Source organism: Falco cherrug, chromosome 8 (assembly GCF_023634085.1).
Source record: "Falco cherrug isolate bFalChe1 chromosome 8, bFalChe1.pri, whole genome shotgun sequence".
Taxonomy (NCBI): Eukaryota; Metazoa; Chordata; class Aves; order Falconiformes; family Falconidae; genus Falco; species Falco cherrug.
The window spans coordinates 23,749,626-23,775,920 of NC_073704.1; the positions used below are offsets into that span (position 1 = coordinate 23,749,626).

Here is a 26,295-nt window from a genome sequence, read left to right on the forward strand (position 1 = left end):
GGTTTTTTTTTCTTTTTGGGGTTTTGGTGGTGTTTTTTGTTTGGGTTTTTTTTTTTCATTTATATCTGTCCTCCAAAGGCCTTCTACACATTGAAGTCCACAGTGGAACTCACTAGTGCGGATGAAGCAGAGAAACCACTGCAGGATTCCCTATTTCAAAGCTGAACCAATATTCACCATTGACACATTCATTCATCTGTGCAGGGTCATTGGAAATCCTCTTTCTCTAGTTTTTCCTTCCCTTCAGGGAGCAGTGCTTAAAAGAGCAAACCCCTGGTGTGAAGAGATAGAAAAATTCTCAGCGTGGCCAGTGGTGCCAGGAATCGAATTAAAGTTGTCCATTTGCAGATGACTGTATACTCAGGTCCCAGTATTTTCAGCTATGGGGCTTGCTGCTGCTGACGTTTTATTTGAAATGCTGTTGGCAGCACTTAGTTGTATTTAAGGAAAAAAAAAATGGGGACAAAAAGTAGTTTCTCAAAAATAAGAAAAAGTGCTGATTTTCAAAGTGCATGCGGTTCCTGCTGTTCCTTTTAGGTCTGGAGGTTGTTAAGGATCATGTGCCAGAGAGGTAAATAATTACAGAATTTACTTCTTTGGGTAATTTAACACTTGTCACTTATTCTGCTATTGTTGACATCTCTATTTTGGCATAAATCAGATTTTGACATTACTAAACCTACAATTTGTTTTTCTTCGCACACATTCTCTCTCCCATGTGAAAGGCACGGGGAAGACACAGGCTGCCATGAAATCTGAAATGCCTGCAGTCAACACGAAGAGTGCCTCTTTTTTTCAGTTTCATTTCCTGTTAATAGAGATGAACTTGGTGAACACATTGGGGCACGTCTAGAAATTGTCAAACAGAGTTTCTGTATACGGACCTCTGAGAATTTAAAAAAGTCTCTGTCAGTTTGGAGGATGAAAGGATAAGCATACTTAACCATTTGGTCACCTGCCCAAATTCCCACCCCAGCAACACAATCATGCTCCCCCAGCATGTGGGTGGCAGAGGGGTTGGTGTGGCATATCCCTATCCTTGGTGACTGCTACAAGGTTTCAATTTTGTCACTAATTTCAAAGAAATCTCAGGCAAAGGGTATTTCTATAAGTAACGCTGGCACGATCTGCCTCCAGCATAAATTGCAGTCTCTTCAAGGAGCATTGGGAAAGGGAAGTGGGAGAAAACTGGAGGTTACAAATTATACTACTACCTAATTATGCAGCTTTATTCATATGACTAGTGAGATACCCACATGCATGTTAGCAACACGGAGGCCTCAATTACAGACATTCATAACAACTTGAAGAAGGGAGCAGGGGAACTGTTCAAACAATTTAAATTCTCTGTCATAGCAACTTGTGGCTTTAGGTAGAGCTATCCCCAAAATTTAAATTTTCTTTTTCAACTAAATCACACAGGTGGTATCTTTATGCAGTGCATATGAAAGTAAGCTTATTGTTCATCCCATAACCAACATTTCTATACCCAAGTATGTGAGGTGTTATGAGGAGGTAACATTACAGTGAGACATTTTAATCTAGTTGAATGACCTTACACAAGTGGAAGAATTTTTCCAAGAGGGGCAGCGCAGTAATGAGGGTGAGGTGTGTCCTAAAATGGCCCAGAGCTCATTCTAGCTTATCAACTACTGCTACAATTCCTAATTTGTTGGCCACTAGTGCTTTTTCTGGGCAGTCTATCATTTAAAGTGCTGTGAGAGACAGTTTAATCATTTTAAGAGTATGCTGTGTAACTGATCTTGGAAGTGCCCAGTACTTGCCAGAGATTTATTGGAAAAACATTTGTAGCATGACTGTCTTTCCTTTGAAAATAGTCAAAATATTAAAAAAAAGCAGTCATGCTCAGCAGCAGTTTTCATTGATGCATTTAGGGCATTCCTCCTCTTTAGCAATCCAGACCTTTTTAAGAAATGTCATTTCTGGTTATTCTCAATACAGAATGGCCCATCAAAGCTACCTTGGTGCAACCTTACCTCTTAAATATCAGCCCGTGGCCTCTAACCATTTGTTATCAAATACTTCTTAGTTCAGTTGTGACAAACTCTCTGTTTAATACATAGAATGAACAAGACATGGATACAGCCCAAGGCATTTTTCATTAAAACAAATATAGGATATTTATTTTAAAAATTTTGGAAGTATTCTTGAAAAGGTGGCACAAGATCTTTTGTATCATAATGTGCCTAAATAATTATTTGCATTTGCCTAATGAAAACAATGTGAAGTTTAAAGAAAAAAAAATCGTAATAACTAACAAAAACTTTATTTAAGGCCATGGACAAATTTAAGCCTTCCTTAACCTTAGAAAGGACTTAGCAGGTACTTGAGCATAAAGGTTCTGCCTCATTTTCCTGTCTTTTGTGGACTAAAGTTTCTAAAGGCCTCATCAATGCAATTTCCTTCTTCCTACTGTCTACTTTACTCTTTACTCTCAATACTCAATACAGTAGCTATACCTGCAGAACAGCTAACCCCACACACTGTGTAGTGGGTTAGGTATGCACCTGCCACTCCGCCAGCGGACATAGGCTGAGATGGGATTTCTCCACACAAACTTCACAAGCCATTGTGTGTGCGCATGTTGAAGGGCTGTGCTGTATCTGCAGACATAAATTCCTAAAGTGAGTGACAATCACCCAAACTGGCCTTCAGTACATGAAGAAACAAGAAACATGCTTGGTAGGTGGTACGAACAGGGTGCTGCTTTGTTAGCTTGAGAAACCTTTGCTGTCCTGTTTTCTGACCACCCTTTAGCACTGCTACTCTGGATGTGGCACAGCTTTAAGGTTGAGGTAGAGGACGGTGCAGAAATACATGTAAAGAACTATGGGAGAGGGAAGGGGAGAAGGAGATGATCATATATGTCAGATACAGGAGGAAAGATGCATCTGAAAGATCTGTGTCTGTTGGAGGAGATCTGGCTCACTGCCAGTGAATAAACTGTTAACAGTTATTGAGTAGAAAAAGCAATTAACTGAATGGTTTTTACCTTTTTTATGAATAAAACTATGTCGTTCTCTAGGCAGAAATAATCTTGCAGTACACTGCAGTGCAGCAGGTTGCTGAAAAAAGGGCCACTTACAAATTCTCAAAAGGACATGCCTTTGGGATTGCAGTTGATATAGTTTGTACCGGGATAGTCCAAAACATGTTTATTCTGGTTATATGCTTTTTCTGTCTGCTAGATTCCAGACTAGAAACTGTGCCATCACTAGAGACAAACATCATCTCTGCTCTGGGTAGGGAAATAAATATGTGTGTACAGTTAGACACACATAAATACATACAGAGGCACTGAGAGAGGTTCTCTAAACGAAGGCTTTATATTGTGTCTCTTTAAAAATCTATGTAAAATACAAATGCAGAATCAAAACTGTGATAGTGAGGAAAGTGTTTCCCATCTCATGCTCCAGGGCATAAGCTAATCTGCTGCTGAGATCAGGCAGGAACCCCCCTCCAACCCTGCGTTGTTTTTCATTACGCAGCTGGCTGTTTGCATTATGTTTTTTATTAGAACTTCATTGTTTAATGACAAAGATTCAGAGTTATGCTAAAATAAATAGAAAGCTCTATAGTGGAAAAGCAGAAAATAGGCTCTATGAAAAATAAAGTCAAGGACTACTAGATTCTACTATGCTCACCCCAATCCCTCCAAAGCCTGTGAACGTTTCCCTTGCTCACACATGCATTTTCTTTATTAACCCCCAGCCCCCAGACAAACCCACAACTGTATTATAAAGAACCTGGTGTTGTTCCTTTTGACTCATTCATTTTATAAGGACATATTCCCATAAGTATTTTCAGTCAGGGAAGTTGTGTACTAGACTGCTCTACTTTTAAAGAAAGACCTACCAGCCACGTCTGTGTGTTTAAACAAATCCGAAGTGCAGGGAATATTGTCTTCCACAATACAAATGATTCCAGTTCTGTTGGACAAATGTTCTTATCTGCTGCAATTCGTCTATTATGTAACTTTTGCAAATGTGCTGTAATAGAACAGTAACCTCTGCAGTCTGCAGAGGTGGTTTGTGTGCAATTGTTTGGAAAAGTTGGTCGCTTCTGTTTGGAACAATGAATTTTACTTTTGGGTTTTTTGGGGGGTTGTTTTTTTATAAAAGCCAACCAACAAACAATGCAGAACATCAAGTGAAACAATTTTGTATGGTATTTCATCCAAGCTGTACTCCACAAAAATATCTGAATAAAATTACCATAAACAACAGAGAAATCTGAGATATTCTGTACTCAAAGGCATCCTACAAATTGTTTATGGTACCTTTTGCTGAAGGGCAAACTGTGATTGATGCTGGGTCCTGACTGGGAGAAGTTGGACTGTAATATTGGAATTTCACTGATGGAGAAGAAAAATAATATATATGCTGCTGTAGAAGGTACAACAGATCTCACGTGGACTCCAGTTCCTGCTGTTTATGTTGTCTTTTGGCAGAGTTGTCCTGAGACAAACCACTCCAGGACTCACCTTTTGATAACAGCAAACGTTACTACTAGAGCTGTCTCCTCCTGCGTGGCCATGCCCCTCTGGAGAGTCCTCACCACCTGGCACCACAGAGGTGCTGCCATGAGGTGGCAACTTCATGGGTCTTAAGGGTTTTTCTTAAGGGTTTTTCTTGCTGTCTGTTTTTAGGATCCTGTTGATCCTTCTCAATGATTCACACTGTGTTGGGGCAAATTCTGCCTCAAGCTTAACCTGCCCCTGTAGCTTCACCTCCTTCTTTGACTACACTTTTGTGATTTTTTATGCTGGTCTGTACTCCTGTATATATGATACTCCATCTCAGAGTAGCAGCAGTAGTGTAAAATTTGGTAGGTTCTAGTTCTTCAATGGAAACTTCTCCGAGAGTCTGATAAAGAAGGCTTTTGTGATCGGGCTAAGCAGACCTAGAGATATCAGAAGGAAGAGTCGCAATTTCTATTGAAAGTCAAGCATTGTTTGGGGTCAGCATCTTAGGTGAGCAGACTGGTGTTTCGTAGGCTTGATAAAATACTGATGGATCTGAGGCTGAACTGTGATTTCTTTTTTTTTTCTTTTTTTCTTTTTTTTTTTTTTTTTGTGGGTGGTAGTGCTAGGATACGGAAGCAATACACTGAAGGTTCTTCCCTGCTTTAATTTTACATTACGAGTAAGAAAGGATGAATACCATAGTTTTATAATGATGCCTAAGATACCTCCTGTGGATGCTACATTTCTGTCAACCTCAGTTTTAAACTACTAAAAATATCATAATGTATGATATTGAAGGACTTACTGATGAGCAATTGATGCTTCAGAGCATCTGCGCTTAGTAAAATCAACAGTACAAAATGCATATTACGCATCTTAGACCATCGGGTTGTCACTCACAAACGATGTGAAGTTTAATGCATTATTCAGAAGTGCAAGAGGAGGCAGTCCAAAGCAGCTGTGGAGTCTCTGTTATTTTATTTTATGGGTTTTTACGTTGTGTTATTTTACAGACAGCAGAAGCTAAGTATGTGGCTTAAAGGTGCAGTTTGGAATTGCATGATAGGGTAAGCAGCAGCACTAGAAATGTTGGATCTGAGTGCAAATTCAGTTCAGCCTTAAGAAACTGGAAGTTATTTTGATCTGAAAGCTGCAAAAACCTATCCGGGAATGAGTTCTGGATATGGGATTGGGTGTCTCTGTGTGTGTGTCTGTCCCTTTTTTTCCTCATAGTGCAAAGAAGCACATACCACAACATCAAATAAAACTGGCATTAATTTGATAGTTTCAGTTCTCATCGTTCTATTAATTCAGAAAGCTGCAAACAGATACGGAGGCTTAGAAGCTACATTTAGGATTACTGAAATTTGGGGGCTAGTGTATACAAAAGATGTAATGAAAGCACTCATTCAGTAAAGGAACTCTTCTTAACATCTTAATGTGGAATTCTGATATAAAAATCTTGGTTCAAGAGAATTAGTTTTAGTTTTCATCATTTTGTTGGTGGTTTCATTATTGATTACTCATCTTTATGTGCTTCTTTCCAAAGTCTTGGCTGCTGACACAAATCTTCTCCAGGAGAATCTAGTAAGCAAAACAACATTTGCATCCCTATGTATTTCTCCTAGTGGGAGACAAAAAAATAGTCTTGGTCATTTCTTATTGATAACTTTAAATATTATGTCAGACCTAAATCAATCTGGTGAGAGAACAGCGGCTATTCCTCAAGATTCACTCTAGATATTTAATTAGCTAGAGCTTATACATGCAATTTATTTTCTTTTTTGCCTCTTTCAGCATGTTAGGTACTAGTATTGATATGACTAGTGCAGCAAGGTGTACATCTAGTTAAATTGAACTTTCTATTGATGAAAACTTATCTCTTGCTGATGGCTGTGCTTTATGAATAATATATGTCGCAGTGTTACATTTTCAGAGCTGTGGTGTTCTTTGCGTTAGGAATGGGGGTTTTGGTACTGTGTAGGTACTAGGACTTGATAATATGTGAAATGTAGGAAAAACACCATTAGTTGTGTGTGTATGTGTAAATATATACGTATATTCTCTATTTTTTTCTCAAGCGTTTTCAGCTGTTACTGTGGAAGGAGAACTGACAAGTGTTTCTTCAAGTATCTCTTGTTACTGGCCATTTTTGTTCATTATCATTCAGCTGGTGACAACAACATTTATTATTTGTATATTAATGACTGGAAATTGTTAAGTGGTGGAAGAGCAGTCAAACAAAGCTAGATGGAATTAACTTTATGCATGCTTGGTAGACGACGTCCGATTTACAGTACTCTGTGCATTCCCCAAATAGTCTGTGATTAAGTACCATTTACAGAGCTAATCCAGCCTAGCACAGTCTTTTAAGCAGTTTTGAAATTTGCTCTGGAAATATTATTGAACCCCAAGTATTTTCAGATATATTTTCAAGAAAGAAAAGAAGTCTATATTGCAGTAAATCTATCATCACAGCTACCAATTCCTTGAGCTTAATTATGACACTACTAAATGTGAAAATCTATTCAGCGCTAGGAACACTTTTCACATTACATTCACGCTAAAGATTGGCTGTTAAGAGCTCATTACTGGTAGTTTTCTAAAGAGCGGTTTATTAAACACTGTTACCTAATAAGCATCTTTGGTGGTGCAAATTGCTGAAAACAGTAATGAGTCTGATTAGACTTCATTTCAATTACGACAGCTTGTCTAGCAAAAAAAAAAAAAAAAAAAAAAAAAAAAAGAGAGAGGGAGAGAAAGAAATCTCTCCTTGATGCTTTGGAATCTGGCTACAAGGCATTAGATGGTTTAAAAGGAAAATGCCACCTCTGTGTTTCCCTTGCACAGTTCAGTAATGAACAGAGAGCTGTCCAAGTAGCCGTCCAATTTAACACAGAAAAACTAGATGGGCAGCATTGGAGGCACAATCCTGTTTGCTTAAAAATTCTACAAAGGCTTTTCAGTTAATATACCTAAATAGGGTCACATTTAGGTTTCCTCTGTTTCCCTTGCATAAAAATATAAAGCCATAAGAAAAGAAAAATTAAAATTATTAACTCCTACCTGCTTTGCAGAGGTTATGCATTCCTCTGATTAGTGTAACACACCTTTCAGTTCTTATCTGTAAATCTTTTACAGATCTGTAAATCTTTTACTTGCAATCACAAAGCTCACAGCTTTCACAGTACCTTATGATTCAACCTGGTTTTTAATTTTTTTTTTTTTTTCTGAAGTAAACACAAAGGTTAATACATTTTTACTACTGGATTCAAATACTTCAGTGAATATTTGTTAGTTCATGAGCTTAATTTTTGATGCTAAGCGTGCTTAACTGTATTAATGTTAAGCTTTCTTGTAAGTCTTTCCTGTATGTTACTTACATGTTTCAGAAGAAAAAGAGAAGTGTTAACAGAAAAAAAGAATTTAAAGTGATAGTTGCCAATATTTAGTAAAATCCTAATGTTTCTGTTGACAGTCTATAGCATGTTTAATAGTAAATTCATGTGGGTGTGCTTTTATAATATTATTTAAAACAAAATTTAATGGAGAGTTTTGTAAAATGCCTGTAAATAAATTATGCCTGTAGAAATGGCAAAAGGGGGACACATGCGGAAGATGCGGTCCTGCTGAAGGGCATGCGTTAGACTGCGGTCTCAGAGCATGCCTGAAATTAGAATTCTGTCTAGTCACTTTACAGCAAATTTTAGGAAGGTTCACATTCAATAAAGTTTGAAAGCCACCTTATTAGACACAGGAAATAAATCAGAAACTGAGCTAGCGCAGCAAATATCAGAACTCTGTGTCAAGATTTTAATGGAATATTTTCTGTGGTGAGGTTTTGTTAAACATGTTGCACAAAACTCAAGTGCTGGTGAACAAAATATCATTTGTGTAATTAACTGCTGAATAATTGTTGCCTAAAAAGAAAACCATAATGAAAAAGTGGGGCACATTTATCTCCTTCACAATAAATTGTGAACTTCAGTGGTTCTTGTGACTTCAAACCAGAGAAGTGACAGGAGAATCAAGCCCATGAGCCTCAGGGTCTAGGCGTCTTGTATAGACACCGACAACCCTTTTTGGTTCTTTTTGTGATGTTACCTTTCTGCCTTGTCTTTGAAATTCTTACAGTTAGCTGTGATAGATTGTATATTTTGTGAGAGAAAGGACTTTCATCAGTGTGCATCATCAAACATCAAGTAAAATAGTGCATTTTTTTGTTTCGTAGAATGTCATACAAACACAAGTGCTATTATTCAGCTATACAAATGTGTGCCTGTAGTGCGCTTTGAGATGCTAATCAGTGGAGCTTGACTTCTGTACCCTGAAGCAAATTTTAAAACTATTTCATCATTAGGTGACTACATATGCAATAACACTATGGTCAAAATTACAGGAGAAATAACCCAGTTTATTGTTATTTAAGGTATCAATGGTGCTCAGCTACTTATTGATATAATCATTGCATGGTTTAGATTTTTATTGTCTCTTGATGGCTGTTTGCAGAAAAGGCTGCATTTGTGTGGCAGCTGAAAAGGAATGTGACATTTTATTAGCTGGGTTCTATCATTTCTTTCTGCTTTTAGAGCCAGCGCATTATCCTTTTCTGCCCCTTGAAATGCCTGTGCACCCTCTGAATGACATACTCTGTGTTTCAGGACATAGCTCAACTTTTCCTGTTGCAGGGTGAACTTCGCTCTTTTTGAGAAAGGAGAACCAACATCTAACATGAGAAGTTAGTTTCTCTTCCTTCCCACTCTCTCCAGGAATACACAAAAAATATCAGCATACACAGAGTTAAATTTCTCAGTTAAGACATTCTTTCTCTGGTGCCTCTGTGTATGTAAAATATATAAATGTATATGCACGTGTATATAGAGAGATTTCTGTATTTGTCTATAGAAAATTCCCTGTTCTTCCTTTCCCTGTCCCCCAGATACTTTGTCAAGCTAACTGAACAACCTATATAGTTCCTTTCAAACGCTTAGAAAACAATACAGTAAGTCTCAAACCAAAAGCATAAAAAATTGGCTATTTTCCATTTTCCAGTAGTTAATTTAGATACATTTTACTGAATGAGCAAGAAAGAATCCTTGGAATTTGTGGAATACAATAATTGAAAGGTTTAAGTGGGGAAAAGATTTAGCTCAGCTTAGTGTTTCTAGGATGTCAGTTCTTTGGTTATGCTTCTGCTTTTAATCTTGTTTCTCTGCTTTGGGGGGAGCAGGAAGGAAGGGTCAGCTGCTCGCGCAGCCAAGCCGGGGAAGGAGCTGTGCCAGAGCTCTGTTTTCCCTAAGAGCGTGATTAGTGCAGCTCTGATGACTTAGCTGAGGTGTCCCTACCTTGGGGAGGAAATCTCGGGTTCCCTGTGATAACATCATCCCTTCTTAAAACGCCACCTCTCATGCTGAAATATAGATGTTGTTGTTTGTTTGGGATTTTTTAATGGAGAGACCAAATAAGTATATGGGTTGATAATATGATGTTTTTAAGTGGGGTATTCTCTTTGGAAAGAAGGTATATGCCAGCGACTAGCCACTCTGATGCTTATAGTAGAGAGAAATGTGTATGGTGTGTGTCTGGTGTGATGGGAAAAAGGGAGAGAGTGGATGAGCTCTGCTGAGAGCTCCCTGCTCTTAATCCTGGGCCACGTCAGGAGCATTCTAAAGCAGTTTATCTTCATATGTCGTCTTGTATATAAGAAACAACACTAAACCCACCAAAACTCATTTCATATGTAGCTTTTTCCATAGCCTTCAGATCAAAGTTATTTTCTTCGGGCTGGACTAAATTATACGCAGGTCCCAGGAGTGAAGGACACTGAATTAATGCACTGTGTCACCCAGTCCTGGCTATAGAATATTTTTATCGAAGTGTGAGACGCAACATCTCTTTACTATTTCATTAAAAATTAATGTGCAGATTGCCAAAAAGCAAAATGCATAAATAACATGAACAAATTTTGTGAAAGCTTTGTACACTGTGGAGTCATCTTAAGAAGGATCTTTTTCTTGAGCATCAGATTGCTTCTGTATATACATTTAATCAATATTCCTTCTCATTTAGCTAATTAGCAGAGGTACTCTAATTTCAGTAAAGCAAATGCTCATACCTTTCCTATTGGTAGGTTTTGGAATCAGTACTTTAAAAGGAAAGTGGTATTCCTGGTTACAGGCTGGAGCATTGTGTTACTGGCCCATATAAATTTGCTTTTTCACTCTTGTTAGTTGAGTGTAATGGGTCAAACCTGTCTACAGTTATTTGAAACTCACTGAAACTGATCTTTGCCTTCATATTTGTAAGGCGAATAGGGCTGGTTAGGTAAACCTCTGGAATTAACCTTCTCTTGCTATATAGAAATCTATGAAATACATATGTACTTTTTTTTGGAAGTATGATGACTGAAAAATATATATAAGAATATAGTAGAATTATAGCAGCAGCACTCTGTATAATTAGAGGGAAATATATTTTAAATAACTCTTGGCATGTAACTTGGTCTTCTGTTTTAGAGCCAGATTATTTTCAAACATTTTGGAACAGCATGATATAAAAAATAATTCAGCATCACTTAGATCTCTTTATCGTGCACCCACTTTGTTCAAATAAAGTATGTCCCTTTATGGCAGTTTTAACCCCATTTATCCTCATGCACAAGTGCTCACCTGTTATTTACTCACATAAGAGAAGGTCGATACTGCAGAACAAGGGGAGTGCTCTGTTGTGACATAAAACATACATATTCATTAGCTCTGCTGTCCCTATGGACACGTGCAGTATGTCCTGATGATCTTCATTTGGCAAAAGGAAGTGAGCTTAAGAAGGAAATTGTCTTAATGGGTACAATATATGTGGGGAAAAAAGGTTTTAAAAATACTTTATTTACAGTGAGGAACCAAACCAATAATTTTAAGCGTGAATGAAAAAAATCCCTGTAAAAGGAACCAATTTACTGAATCATGATTAGCCATAGAAATTCAAAAGATAATAGAATCCAGTATTTGAAAATTATAATTTTCAGATATATTTTTTTCCTGGAAGAGTTTAGTTCAGGAACTGAATATTCCATATGAAGCTCCCTAGTGCAGATAATTCATTACTTTTGCCTCTTACTTGCTTGCTAAAAAACAAATTCAGGGTTCTGTGTTTCACCTGCTGCAGCTGATTACGTGAGAAACACAATAAAGCAGTGAGCATATTTTATCTGCTCTGCTTTTAAGTACTTGTGTTATGCTCTTTCAAGGCAAATGCGCCTCAAACTCCACTTCTGGAAGAGGAACTAAGGAAAAGGCTACTTCTGCTATTTTTTTTTGCTTCAGAAGAGCTTATGCATTTTGCTGTACTTCTAAATGCTTCAGTTGGGTTTATTGGAGACTCGAAGTAAGCACTTCAGCGGAAGCACAATCACAGTTCAGGTCTATACTATTCTGCACTTGCAAATATGTATAAATACTTGTGCCGAGTGGCCAAACTCTGTGTTCATTTATGACTGTATTTTACTATGTGAACGTTTTAATTCTCAGAATCACTACAGTTATCCTGCAGTAGCTATTTTGATTCTTATGCTTATATAGGCATAAGTTGCAGATTATGTGGTATATTAAATCTTTTAAAAGTACATTATAGCTCTAAGCATGTGCTCAGTAGACTACAAAAAGTGGTTTGGTTTTGGGTTTTTTTAATATGTGATGCTTACATTTGTTTACAGTTACTGTTCTGAGTATTCTCTCGGAAATTATTATGGTCTTACTCATTTGGCATTGACAAAATCTGCTAAGTCCTTTAAAGGCATGGCACTTTTTGGAGGTATTTGACAGAAACAGCTTAAAAATTTAAAGCTTGGGAAGAGGAAGATTCATAATGTGTTAAAACGCATTGCAATTATTGTCTTCATTAGTATGTTTTCTAGCTGGTTAAGGAAAGTGTTGGGCGCAAATGAGTACAGCGAGGGCAGACTGATAAAGTAAAATATTTTAAAGATAAGTGGCAATTAATCACAAATATGACCAATTCTCTATATAGAAGGATTCTGACACATGCGTGCATAAATGGTTTTACTTATGATACATCACGATGGTGCGTCAATGCGATTACATTGAAAGGATGGAGCCCTAAACTGAGAATGTTTTTGTGCTTAAGGGCTGCTGCTGCAGAGAAACCAACCCCTCAGAGGTGGGCAGCATCCTGGGAGGTCCCGTGGAGTGCCTCAGTAATAGCTACAGTCCGTATCATCCCTATCTGTGGGCTGCTGCTTGGTTAGCCTACGGATCCAACCTGCTTCTGCTGGCAAAATATGATAGAGCCATCTCAGGACCCAGCTTCCCTTTGCTTGACTATTATTTCTCCTTATTTCTGTTTCTTAAGGCCTTTGAAGCTGATGGATCTGCTAAAGGCCATTTAGCCAGAAATGTCTTTGTGACTATCAAAGGCACTGCTTTATGTAAATGGCAGGGAGGGGGCTTGGAGGGAAAGAACTCATTTGCTGTAAACGTATTGCAATTTGCTGTTGTGAGGTATGAAAGTGTGATTTTAAAGGAATAATATTTTCACAGTATTTAAATTAGATAATTGGGATGTATTAGTTTGAGATTCCATGCCCGGAATTTAATTTTTAACCAGTCCAGGCTTTCCTAAAATATGTTGCTTTATTCTTACTGCTTTTATCTTTAAGTGCTGTTGACATATATGTGATCCTCAATATTATTTGTAATCTAAGTGTTTTGTTTAAAAGATTGAAATGTTTCGCTATCCCTGCTAGATGAGAATCACATTCTAAATACCCTGCCAACAGCTTGCTCCCACTGATGCACGTGGCATGCACAGGCTATATATAAGAGGAAGAACAGACCCCTACCAAGAAAATGCTGAAAGCACTTTCCAGGCCTTTTTTCCCCGAGTTTGTGGCTGCCACTTACTGAAAAAACCTTCCAAAGTTGGGCCTGTACAGCTGGGCAGCTCAGTTGGAGGCTCATCCTCCCACAGAGTCCTTTGACGTCAAAGGAGTTCCTCATGGACTGGAGCAGAGGTCTTCACTGAGTAATTAGAAAATAAATGTGGGAATCATTTTCTTCCCCCCCGCCCCCCCCCCCCTTTTTTTTTTTTTACTGCAAAACATAATTAGCTCAATCCACTCTTCAAAATCCCTCCTGTTTCCAATTAAGAGAGATCAGTTGCACTATCTTCAAACAGCTGAAATTATGCTTATTAATAAAAACTGGAGTGTAAAAGAAATGTTTTATCTTGAATTATTTTTTATTATTATTATGGGACATATGACAGTATACAGTCTTATAAAATAGTATCAGATTTAGTACAAACCCAGGGAGTTGTGTGTCCTACATCTCAAACAGTGGTTACGGCATGACTTATTTATTCAGCTTGGTCCTATGCTTGAGAAGGATTTTAAAATGTGGATGTAGGGCCTGATCCTCAAGGTACTAACACCTTTGGCACTCACTGAAGTATGAGCTTTGAGAGTCCTGGCATGTTCCCACTGAGGTGCTTACTTCAGTCAATAGCTGTTTTGGAGGAGCTGATCTTTGCATGTCCTCAAGAAGCAATCCCTTGGCTAAACTTGTTATGGAACTTGTAAATACTCAGTGTCTTGAACAACTAGAGACAGCTGAGAGTAGCAGTCCAGCAGGCAGGGATAGCTTTTGGAATCTTTGGCTAAATGTGTTAGCAATCCAAAGTGATGGAGGTCACACCCACTTGCAAGTCTAGAGGGAAGAGGGTTTGTGGCACTCAGAGCTGTGGTTTTGGAGTTGTTTCCTACCTTGCAGTAGTGTGCTCCTACACGTCTCTTATGGACTCTTATCAGAAGTACCTCATTTACTTGTTTGCCCCTGATACCATCTGCCCCTTTTCAACAGTGCATTAAGAGTTGTTCAGATCATATTTAATCACATGCCTAAACTTAAGAACCTGCTTGAGCTACTGATGTTTACAAAGAAACTTGCAGATCTGTGCTAGGTAGGACCTAAGGCACTGTGGGGATGAACAGGGCAGGAATACAGAGACCACAACAGACGAAGAATTATTTTCTTTTGCCTTGGGTACATTGAAGGAACGGTTGGAGGCCCTTGATCCAAACTGAAACTTTGGTAGCTGGTTGGGAAGGCTGGTGTGCTGCCCTGGTTTTAGTTTCCTGTGCACGGTACCTCCATGTCACTTATGTTTTGTTCCCCAGCATCTCTAGAAGTGCAATGCAACCTCTGCTGGCATCTTCAGAAAACCACAGCTGCATATGATTTAATTTTGGCTTGATTATTTTATTAAAGACGTGAATAGATGAGAGGTTTACTAAAGTGCCAGTGTCCTTTGTCTAAAGCAGATCGCTACTAATCATGTTTGTTACTTGGAAGGTGATTGTCATTTGGACTCATCAGCGGGACACCATAAATCCTTTGTCGTGTTTTTACCCACTGTTGTCCTAGCCAATATTTCTGGACTTTTTCCATGCGTGTTTTCAACAGAAACCCTTCTATTTAAATTGAAAGGAAAGGCTGGTTATTTATCTTCAGTAACAGCTATAATCCTGTGAGGGGCTGAGTAGTTTGACCTGATACTGAGAGCACCAGCAGAGGAAGGTTCTTTGTATGTGCAAACTCATGTGAGTTTCCAGCAGGATCAGGCCCTGCTGGACATCCAGAATGCGTAGGACATTGTTCCTTTTTGCATTCAGATAAAAATGAGGTTTTTTTCCGAACTCAGGCATTCTTTCTTTTTTTTGGTTTTGTTTATCATAATTCATAAATCTGAATATGTAAGTGGATTTCTGCCATATGGAATTATTGTATGTGAAAACTGATGAAGTATTATGCATTAGATTTACACTTTCAGGCTAAGTGCACAAAATTAGAAGGGGAAAAAAATGGTCAAACACTTAGTTCAAAGTAATTGAATAATGAAATTGTTGACTATAATTACTTTAAATGTAATTCAAATAGATCCAACTGGAAGAATTATGGAGGAGGGATGTATAGCAGGGCTGTCAGGACAAGGAAGAAGAGATATTGCTAAAAAAGCCTACACTGCCTCTCTATATAATGTATTAAATTTATCTTAAAAGCAATTCTCTGATAAGTACATACCTGTACTTAAAGAACAGAATCTTTTTGCCTCTTACAGCCCATACCAGCACAGTTTACACAGTTCAAAAATGTCGATAGCTCAGAGGATTCCTAAGTTAGCAAAGATTTTTCTTGAAATGCATTCATCCTGGATTTTCAGTAAGTTATTAAGCAAATACACTATCTGCAGGACCATGGTTTATGTCAGAGTTTAAATTATGCTTAAAAAAATATTCAACCTCTAAATATGCCCTTATTTACCTAATTTTAGATCTTTATATCAGCATTTACATTCCTAACAAAAGAAGTGCAGGAAGGTGTATCAGCTCAAGTGAAAAGCAACTAATAAAACACAATTCAAAATATGGAGAGGAAGTGGCTGCGAATTTTAAGCCACTGGGAAAGGGGAGTGTTTACATAATTAAAAGAAACTACAACTTCTTTCTTTACTCCCAAATCAAACATTTGACTTTTGTCAAACAATTATTGAACTATTAACAAATGGAGTCAAACCTAGCAAAAGTTTGCTGCTTTTTCGATTAATATGAAATTGAGGAAACGGCTCTTTGCCCCCCAGTCCAGGCCATTCCACTATGTAAATACAGATTTCTTCACTGCTTACTAATGCAAAAAATATGCTTATGGTTAACTATTAACCTATGCTTCCAAATAACACTAATGATTGCAATGTGCTGGAATAAATGCTCATGTTTCACAGGATGAGAACAGTCCTGTTCTCTTAAGCTTATCTAATCAAAGCCTAATCCTGCCTTTACAGCCTTTGTTAAATGCATTGGTATTTAATATGCATCAATAAATAAACTTTCAATTATTGTGCAGTGAGCATATCCAAAGATAGCATGACAATGTGAAACTACTGGTCTATCTAGTAATTATTCCAAATAAAGAATGCTGATGATGTGATTTCCCCCCTCCTCTTATAACAGATAATTCAGATTTTCTGCCATTCTTTTGCAGCCTCAAAATAAGTAAAATAAATTAATCTAGATAAATACAATTCAAATAATTGAATGTTTACACCATCTAAATACATCTTGCCACTGTGACTAGAACTAGAATTATTGTATTTTAAAAGCACATGATCCATTCTAAAAAAAACCCCAAACAAACCCAACAAAACAGTTGATGAAATTTTTAAAGTATTGGCGAAAGGTATTTTGAAAAGCTTGCAAGGTGGGGGTAGTGTACAATATATTCTGTGCTCTGACCTGGTGCATTCTTTTTTCTCTTTAAATTGACTAGTTTTCCATTTACAAGCTGTTGAAGACAATATGCCAAAAGCATATTCATTAACTACAGTACAAGTACCAGCCCAGCTAGATTCTCTTCTCCCTCGATGCTTATTTTACCTTTTTCAAAAGTTTCACTGCTGCTTTTGCTCATTCTTTGTGAAGGGTCTTTCTCATGGCATCCCTTCGTTAGTATCTACTGAAACACCAGTCTCCTCAAGTTCTTCTGCATCTCTGTAACAGAAGCTTTCAGTGTTTTGGTAACCTTATAAGCCCAATATCGCAGAACACAGATAGGTTTTGTTTGTTTGTTTGTGTGTCTTTTTCATATTTTTTTTTTTTCTCTAATATGAGTAATGAACTTGTATGTCTGTTAGGTAGTTTACATTACAGGGACATGAATATTCTTTCCTTTCAAAAGGCTTGAAGTAAATTTCATGGCACTGGAAGATTTTTAGATACTGATTGCTTGCAATTGGCCCTTGGTGGTTTGGTCTTCATATTTCTGGCTGAATTTAACAAAGTATGATTTCTGAAAAGCTTCTGATAGTTCCTCATTAAAATTGCATATTTTTCATGTGAGCATGATTTCTAGAATTTCACCCAATTTCATTATATATTTACCCCCTCTGCAAGACAGTGGTTGAAACATCAGAAACAATTAACAAAAAAGATTATATTAACACTAAATGAAAGAAATAAATCTGCCAAAAACTCAGTTTCAAAGCTGCATTTGTCAAAAGCGCTTCTCTGAATTAACTTTTATAGGATAACTGTATGATTGTTAACAGACATTTTTCTCAAGTTGTCAAAGTGTTTGAAAAATGAGAGAGAAAGAGAAGGCTCAGGAAAAAAAAAAATCTACAAGTAATCAATGGCATGCTCACGTGGACTGAGATTTGCAGTACTTGTACTATATAAAATATAAGCCTCAATTAGAGGTACTTTGCAGTTTTCAGGTTGAATTCAAATTATTTGCTGATTTGCAAATACGTGAATTCCAAAAATGAAAATGAAGAATCCAAATGCAAATGAGTGCAACTGCAATAAAATATAATTGCAAATGAATCTGTTGCTTTATTCATTTATTGTGTAATTACTGCAATCCTTCCCACCTTGTTTTCAGTATTTCTTAATCATTAAGTCGGAAGCATGACAGCAGTGCCAGCCCTGGCATGATTCTCTTTGACTAAAACCTTGTAAATTAACACAATTAGCACAGCATCATCCTGCTAATTAACTTCCAGTGTCTGGTGCAGTGGTTTTGCAAACAAGGAAGAGGGAGTCAGAAGGGAATAAACATGCCATTCTGTTACCAAACTGTGTGCTGTGTTAGGTTTAGCTCAGCGAGGCTAAGCTGGCCATGTCAGATGCCATAGTCAGGCAATGAAGAGCTAAAGGGGTTGGGGAGAAAAACAGGAGGGGGTAGAAGCTGTCAAAATAGACTGCAGTAATTCAGAGGGGAGCTAGTGCCACAGATGCTTCATTTCGACTAGGCCTCCTCCTTATCAGGGAATCTGTGCCAGAGGGCACAAGACTGTTTGCAAAAATCACTTTTGGTAATACGAGAGAGATTAAGGAGGTCTATTTGATACAGCTGTACAAAAATCAGCAATGTGTCTACGATGCATAGGTATGAGTTGAAGGGGGCTATCTTAATGCTTGTAAATTGCTTTTACGGCTCGCAGTGGATTATGAGGAGGGGGGATAATTCACATCACATTATTTACAAGATTAATTGCTTTAAAATAGCGTTTGCCTTTTCTTTTCTTTTTTTCTTTTTTTTAATTGATGGTGGTGGGGTTTATAGCCAGCTATGGAAGTCACAGAACTTTTAGGGACTTGGCTTCATTTATTTTTCCTTTTCTTCATCCCTTTTTTTTTTATTTTTTTTTTCTCCCCCTCTTTCTTTGTACCCTGGAGGCTGGGGAGGGGGAGAGCAAGCAAGGAGACGGACAGACAAGTCATGCTTGTTTTTTTTTCCAGAGCCTCAACAACAGAACTGAGAGGCAGAAAGGAGCCAGTTGTAATTCATACCGAGTTGTAGGCTTTGTGTGATGAAAGCGACGGAGCGCTGCCTGGGAGATTGCTTTGCTGCACTCCACGAAGCAGATTTGAAACTGTCGTGGACCACTTTAGATGAGAGTTGGATTATGGAATGACCTGCTATGTCTGTGTCATATTGTTCTGCGCAGGGTGCATTATACTGTGCTAACTAGGTGTTCAGTACCAAATAAGAGAGGTATCCTAGATGTGATCTGTCAGCTGTGTCTCAGATTTTTGTACTGGTTAAAATATAAAACTGAAACAGTGATGAGAGAGGAAAGAGCAGTTGGATGCCTTGTATGCTAACAATAAATCCGCACTCAGAGCTTTTAAAATGTAGTAAGTCTTATTTAATTGCTTTGAGAAATCTGGTATTACCCATTTTTTTTTTTTAACCTACAAATAACCCCCCACTGAATCGGCAACAAACGTGGCTCCCTGTGTATGTGCCTACAATAAGCCAAGCAGTTTGTTTTGCTTCGTGAGGGCATTGCATTTTCTTTACTTAAGGATTTGTGGTGTTAAGTACAGTATTTCAGAGAGCTGAAGAAATTCACAGACAGTACATTTCAGATCTCATTTAAAAGCATTGGGAAAAGGCTGAGCTCACTGTTAACTTTGTTTTTTCCTGCCACCCTAGGCTTGAAGATGCAGTGGACGCCAGAGCATGCCCAGTGGCCAGAACAGCACTTCGATATCACTTCAACCACCCGGTCCCCTGCCCACAAGGTGGAAGCCTACCGGGGGCACCTGCAGCGCACCTACCAGTACGCCTGGGCCAACGATGACATCTCAGCTCTGACCGCCTCCAATCTTCTGAAAAAGTACGCAGAAAAATACTCTGGTATTTTGGAAGGCCCAGCCGAGCGGCCCATTCTCAGCAACTACTCCGAAGCTCCCTCGGGGCTGGTGAACGGTCGGAAGAATGAAAGCGAGCCCTGGCAGCCGTCGCTGAACTCGGAGAGCGTGTATCCCATGAACTGTGTCCCAGACGTCATCACCGCCAGCAAAGCTGGGGTAAGCGCAGCCCTCCCTCCCGCAGATGTCTCGGCCAGTATTGGGAGCTCTCCTGGGGTGGCCAGTAACCTGGCTGAACCCAGCTACTCCAGCAGCACCTGTGGAAGTCACACCGTTCCCAGTCTTCATTCAGGGCTCCCATCTCAGGAATACGCCGCAGGATACAATGGCTCATATTTGCATACCAGTTACAGCAGCCAGCCAGCACCTGCACTTCCATCCCCTCACCCATCCCCCCTGCATAGCTCGGGACTCTTACAGCCGCCACCACCACCACCACCACCAGCCCTTGTCCCCGGCTACAACGGGACCTCGAACCTCTCCAGTTACAGCTACCCTTCCGCCAGTTACCCTCCTCAGAGTGCTGTTGGCCCTGGCTACAGCCCGGGGGGTGCCCCACCACCCTCGGCATACCTGCCGTCGGGAATCCCTGCCCCAACCCCTCTGCCCCCAACCACTGTCCCCAGCTACTCCTACCAGGGCCATGGTCTGACACCCATCGCGCCGTCTGCCCTGACCAACAGTTCAGCCAGCTCTCTCAAAAGGAAAGCTTTCTACATGGCAGGGCAAGGAGAAATGGACTCCAGTTATGGAAATTACAGCTATGGCCAACAGAGATCTACACAGAGTCCCATGTATCGAATGCCCGACAACAGCATTTCAAATGCAAACAGGGGGAATGGTTTTGACAGAAGTGCTGAAACATCATCCTTAGCATTTAAGCCAACAAAGCAGCTAATGTCCTCTGAACAGCAAAGGAAATTCAGCAGCCAGTCCAGTAGGGCTCTAACACCCCCATCCTATAGTACTGCTAAAAACTCGCTGGGTTCGAGATCGAGTGACTCGTTTGGGAAGTATACCTCCCCAGTAATGAATGAGCACGGTGACGAGCACAGGCAGCTCCTCCCTCACCCAATGCAAGGCCCGGGACTTCGTGCAGCTACCTCATCCAACCACTCTGTGGACGAGCAACTGAAGAATACTGACACACACCTCATTGACCTTGTTACCAACGAGATTATCAACCAAGGACCTCCTGTGGACTGGAGTGACATCGCTGGCCTAGATCTAGTAAAGGCCGTCATTAAGGAGGAGGTTTTATGGCCAGTATTGAGGTCAGATGCATTCAATGGACTGACTGCTCTACCTCGGAGCATCCTTTTATTTGGACCTCGGGGAACAGGCAAAACATTAATGGGCAGGTGTATAGCTAGTCAGCTGGGGGCCACGTTTTTCAAAATCACCGGCTCTGGCCTTGTCACGAAGTGGTTAGGGGAAGGAGAAAAAATTGTCCATGCCTCCTTCCTCGTGGCAAGGTGTCGCCAACCCTCAGTGATTTTTGTTAGTGACATTGATATGCTCCTTTCCTCTCAAGTGAGTGAAGAACACAGTCCAGTAAGTCGGATGAGAACAGAGTTCCTTATGCAGCTGGACACTGTACTGACTTCTGCTGAGGACCAAATAGTTGTAATTTGCGCCACGAGTAAACCGGAAGAAATTGATGAATCTCTTCGAAGGTACTTCATGAAACGACTTTTAATCCCACTTCCTGACAGCACAGCGAGACACCAGATAATAGTACAACTGCTCTCACAGCACAATTACTGTCTCAATGACAAGGAGGTTGCACTGCTTGTCCAGCGCACAGAAGGCTTTTCTGGACTAGATGTGGCTCACTTGTGTCAGGAAGCCGTGGTGGGCCCACTCCATGCCATGCCAGCCACAGACCTTTCAGCCATTATGCCCAGCCAGTTGAGGCCAGTTACATATCAAGACTTTGAAAATGCTTTCTGCAAGATACAGCCTAGCATATCTCAAAAAGAGCTTGATACATATGTTGAATGGAACAAAATGTTTGGTTGCAGTCAGTGATACTACTTAAAAAAAAAAAAAAAGTAATGAATGTTGGCACACACAGAACCTGCTACATAGGGTAGAGAACCCTTTTCAGTAGTGTTAAAATTGCAAAGGGTACTGGGAAGACTACAATTTACCTTGCCTCTAAAGAGCCAGGGTATACTTGAAGGAAAAGTGCATCAAACAAGAGCTGCTGATCTGAAAAAGCCACACATGACAGAAAGCGCGTGTTGATGCTCAGTTCTGTTCAAGCTAGACAATACTCACCAAGGAGCAAGGTGCAAGTGGGTTGATTTCAGAAGGACATGAACCCTGTGTGTTGATTCCATTCTGCTGTTCTTGAGATTTAGTTGCTGTCAAGTGCCTGAAGTGGTGCTTTATTTTTTGTTTGCCTCACAATTACATTGGTGGCATGTGCTAATATAAAGAGCTTTAACTTCAAACATTATTGGACTAAAGAGATGAACGGTTGTGTTGCGACAGAGAACCAGATTTTTGCTATTCTAAGAGCAACAGTATTCCTCAATCCTGTCTGTTCTGCGGTGTTAAACTAAGAACAGGTAAAACAGGGTAATGGTAATCTGGACCTTAATTTCTGCAGTTCATTTCTTTTAATGTTCTGTCTGCAAAAACTCAGGAAAGTGATTGTGATTTGTACAGTACCTCAAAGGAATGTGTTGAAAGCACTATGTACTGCTGAGAGTTATAGGCTAGGCTTCAATGTTACTTTATATTAAATATGTATGTTTACCTCAACAATTGGAAAATGGCAAGGAAAATTACTTTGAATGTATCCAGGAAAAAACTAAAGTGTGATATGACTGAAGAGTTACAGTTTTTAAAAATAGAAACAGAAGGATTTCCCAGTGTTCAGAAATGGTTCTTTTGCCAATTTGTCAGATCAAACCAGAGCAGAACTATTTTTCTTGTTGGTAAACTGTAAGAGTTTTCAGCGTATTGCTCCTTGATAATTACGTGATACAGTCTTTAGAAGGTGCATAGATGAAAAAAGACCCACTTAATCGGTTTACGTTAGCATCCGAAACAGTCAAACGTAAGATTTGGTAGGACTCCGAGAGGCAAATTACCTGAAGCTGTGACTGCTGGCCTTTGTTGCACAGCTTTAGTTGTAGTTTTGAGGTTATTTTGGTGAAGCTGTAGGGAGTGGGATCAGTGTAGGTCACGGGCAGAGCTATGGGTTGCAGAGCTGTTTATAGCAACGCAGTGGACTGTGACCAAACAAACAGTACAAATAACAAAGCAAAACTGAACCCTCAAAGTACATTTATTTCCCTTCCCAAACTGTAAAGTTGAGTTTTTGTTGTGTACGTACGACTCCATTGTCCTTAATGCAATCTTCATTTAGCATCCATTAGAAATCTTCCAGGCTGGAGTGTGCCCACCATTATTTCTACCTCAGTTTTGTTACATTTCTCTTGGAAAGCAAAGTAAGGAATAGGGCAAAAAACACCAACACAAAAGTCAGATTACATTAGGAATGTGAACCTGCTAAACAAGTTTCAGAGAGCTGCTGTTTTTTCCCCTGAAGTCAAGTTTTCCTCTATGTTAGTGCTCTTTACCCTCCCCCCCTCCTTTCCACCCCCAAATATACACATTCTGGTGTCTTCCTTCTGGAAAGACTAGCTGGCATGTATGGCATTTTGCTCAGTTCTCCTCCACCCCACCCCACCCCCTTTCTTTTTATCCTTTAATGCTTTCCGTGCAACTCTTTCGGTGACAGCTGACTGATGTTGGGTAATGTCTCTGAGCAGGAGCAGTGCATGTTGCAGCTGCCCAAAGCCTCTGCCATCACATGAACAAAACAGCCTTGCTTTTTTGAATGTATTTTTTGTTTGTTTACTTTAAAGAGACAGTAACAAAACTGTTGCAAAGCACTGGCATTTGATGTGTCTGTTAATTAATGTACATTCAAAAACATTAAATAAATGCACTGAAAAGCCCCAAGAAGAGAGATACCAATCTGTTACTAGGTCATGTTTGTCTTCTCAAAAATTGTACAGACCTTGTCCGTTTTGTTAAATCAATGGAGACATTTAGCATTCAGAAAGCTAATGAGGGATTTTGTGATATTGCTGGAAATTTATGAGTCTTGATTATTACTTTCCTTTATTTTTCTTTTGAGATATATATATATATATATATTTAGATAGAACGTGCTAAAAACAGAGCAAATAAACCAAAATCTAATTTAAGATGGATTCCTGGCAAACATTTTGTCTATCTAAAACTTTATGTTTTAGGCATAAAAGTACCATTTTAAAGACAGTGCCTTTCATTAAGGATATAGAAAGTAAGACTTAAGTACATCACCTGCTTTTCTTCTTTTTTTTATCTCTCTTTTTTTTTCTTTTTTTTCAACAGCAATTGCAGTCTATGGTCCTTGTTATGACCCAGCCCTTCTGCCTTCCCAAACCTCCAAGGCTGCTTCTTCACCCTGGTCATTCCACCATCCTCATATTTGGGAGACCCTGATGTCCCCATTAGCTGTAGGTTCATGCTGATCACACTGGCAAGTATGCTATTGCAGATCGCTGACCCAATTTCTGTCTTAGACATTGCCTTTCATATCTGCCATTGAGCTGTGCTCATTTGAAAGGCTCAAGCAAGTTTTGATAAACGAACTTGTTAACTGTTTCTCCTAACCGTACTCCAAACAGGTGGGGTTTTTTTTGCAGCTGGTAAAATGAAAACTACCCACTAGAGTGGTTTTTTCCCCCTTTTTTTGTCCAGTAGCAAAACCAAAACCAAACAAAATTGTAGATGGTTCCTTTGGCTTCCAGCTTTAAATCATTCTCTTTAAAAAGTCACTCTGAGAAATGGATTTTTTCAAAGTTAACCAAAGTTAGAAGCAGGCAGAAACTGAGATGATGTGAAAATGCAGGTTCCACACATGCTCGTGATTGTTCCCTCCAGGGCTTGATTCAGTTCTGGGGCAGCAGAAGCAGAGAACTTCACCCCTGTCATAGCAGCTTAAGAAGAGGAAAACAGAACCAGATTGTTACCCAAATCTTTCCTTGCCAGCAGCTGTCCTTGGCATTGCTTTGGGAGGGTGCCTGTTGAATTTGGTGAGAGCTTGGCCAGGTAGTGTTAACAGGAGGTGCCTCAGCCCTTCTCCAAGTCATTTCTGGCCACTCCTGAGAACTGAGCTGGCTGAATCCCTTGCTATGTCTTGTCCTTCTTACTGCTTTCCTCCTTCCTACTTCATTCAGCCCATTTTCTCCCTAGTGAGCAGGTTTTGGCATGCTGCTGGTCCTTCACCCCTCTCAGCAGCCTTCTTGTCAAGGAGTGTCCAGGAAGGGCTGAAGCACAATCCTGAACTTGAGTGGGTACCACAGGTTAGGATTGTTTTTGAGACGAGAGACAAAATACGTGCTGATGGTGTCTTCAGGATGAAGTATTTGCTGGCCTCTGACCTTTCCATGGTGGAAAGCCGTTTGCTGTCTTTTACAACTGGGCAAAGCTGGGGGTTGCTGCCACAGTTGCCTGGATGTTGCCTGGGAATTCCCAGCTACTGGCACAGCCCTGGATATTAAGGAACCTGAAATGGTTAAAGAGCATTTGCTGTGTCAGCCTGCCACTGCAGATGCTTTAGGTCATATTTTTGTGTGTAGATCCCATTCCGCATCAGCTCGTTTTCTTCCTTGCACCTTCAGTAACAATTCCTACGGCAACAAAAGTAAAATAAATTGGAGGAATATTTCTGCAAGCTGAAGGATCAATATCAATTCAAGGAGGAGTTCATAATGACCTTATGTGAGACAGAAATGGAAATACTCTATACTTCTGGCATGTTTCTCTCCAAAATATTTAGAACATTAGCGACAACACAGAAAAGTTTGCTGACTGAGCTGATCAATGGAATGTGAAGGCAGTTTACTTTAAAGCTATTTACTTTCACACGGATTATTTATCTATTAGTCAGTTTGTATTCTACTCAAATGCAGATAGATGGGCAAAATGTTTTCTTGAGCATTACAAACCTACCAAGGGGAAAATCAACCATCTGACTAAAATACATAGGCCAAACACCATCTGGGTGTCTTTACCAGCTATTTGGAGGCTGTGCTCTGTAAAATTGTACAAGGTCATATTTAGGTGGGTTTTCATGGGATATTTCTTTAGGGGCTCATCTAGTCAGAAAGATTCTAATTAATTCCTGCATAAAGATGTTGATATATTGAAAGCAATTTTTGGGGATCTGACCAGGGTTTTCACTGTCTGCAAATATGTACAACTTCAGGTAAAGGGCTGTTCTTATAACCCCCCTGCATTTTTCACCAAAGCACTCCATCACGAGGGAGAGTGCATTACTCAGATCTGAAGGATACACTTTGTCGCAAAACAAGGCCACCAAAAGTTGTAGGGGCTCCTAATCTTTCACTTACACCAAGCTGAAGGTGGTATAACCTTGTTGACTTAAAGGAATTACTCCTGATTTCTGCCCTTGTTAGAAAAGTCATCCCTCCAATGTATAATAATCTATGTCTGTTGGTTTTCATCATCAGCTCTGAAAGCTAACCTTGTCCTCACAGCGCTAACTCCT

General features: G+C 39.5%; 1 protein-coding gene across 6 annotated transcripts in view; it reads left to right on the top strand.

Moving 5' to 3' along the window:
- The window catches only part of FIGN (fidgetin, microtubule severing factor), a 106,590-nt gene that overhangs the window by 77,392 nt on the left and 2,903 nt on the right, over positions 1–26,295 (top strand). For 5 of the 6 annotated variants that reach the window (XM_027810685.2, XM_027810683.2, XM_027810686.2 and 2 more), the window contains one exon: positions 19,498–26,295. This exon is cut by the window's right edge and continues 2,903 nt beyond it. In XM_027810685.2, the coding sequence (XP_027666486.2) occupies positions 19,506–21,746 (2,241 nt within the window). In that variant the 5' untranslated portion in view covers positions 19,498–19,505 and the 3' untranslated portion in view covers positions 21,747–26,295. The remainder of the gene's footprint in view (positions 1–19,497) is intronic. The other variant, XM_055718970.1, reaches the window with a different exon arrangement.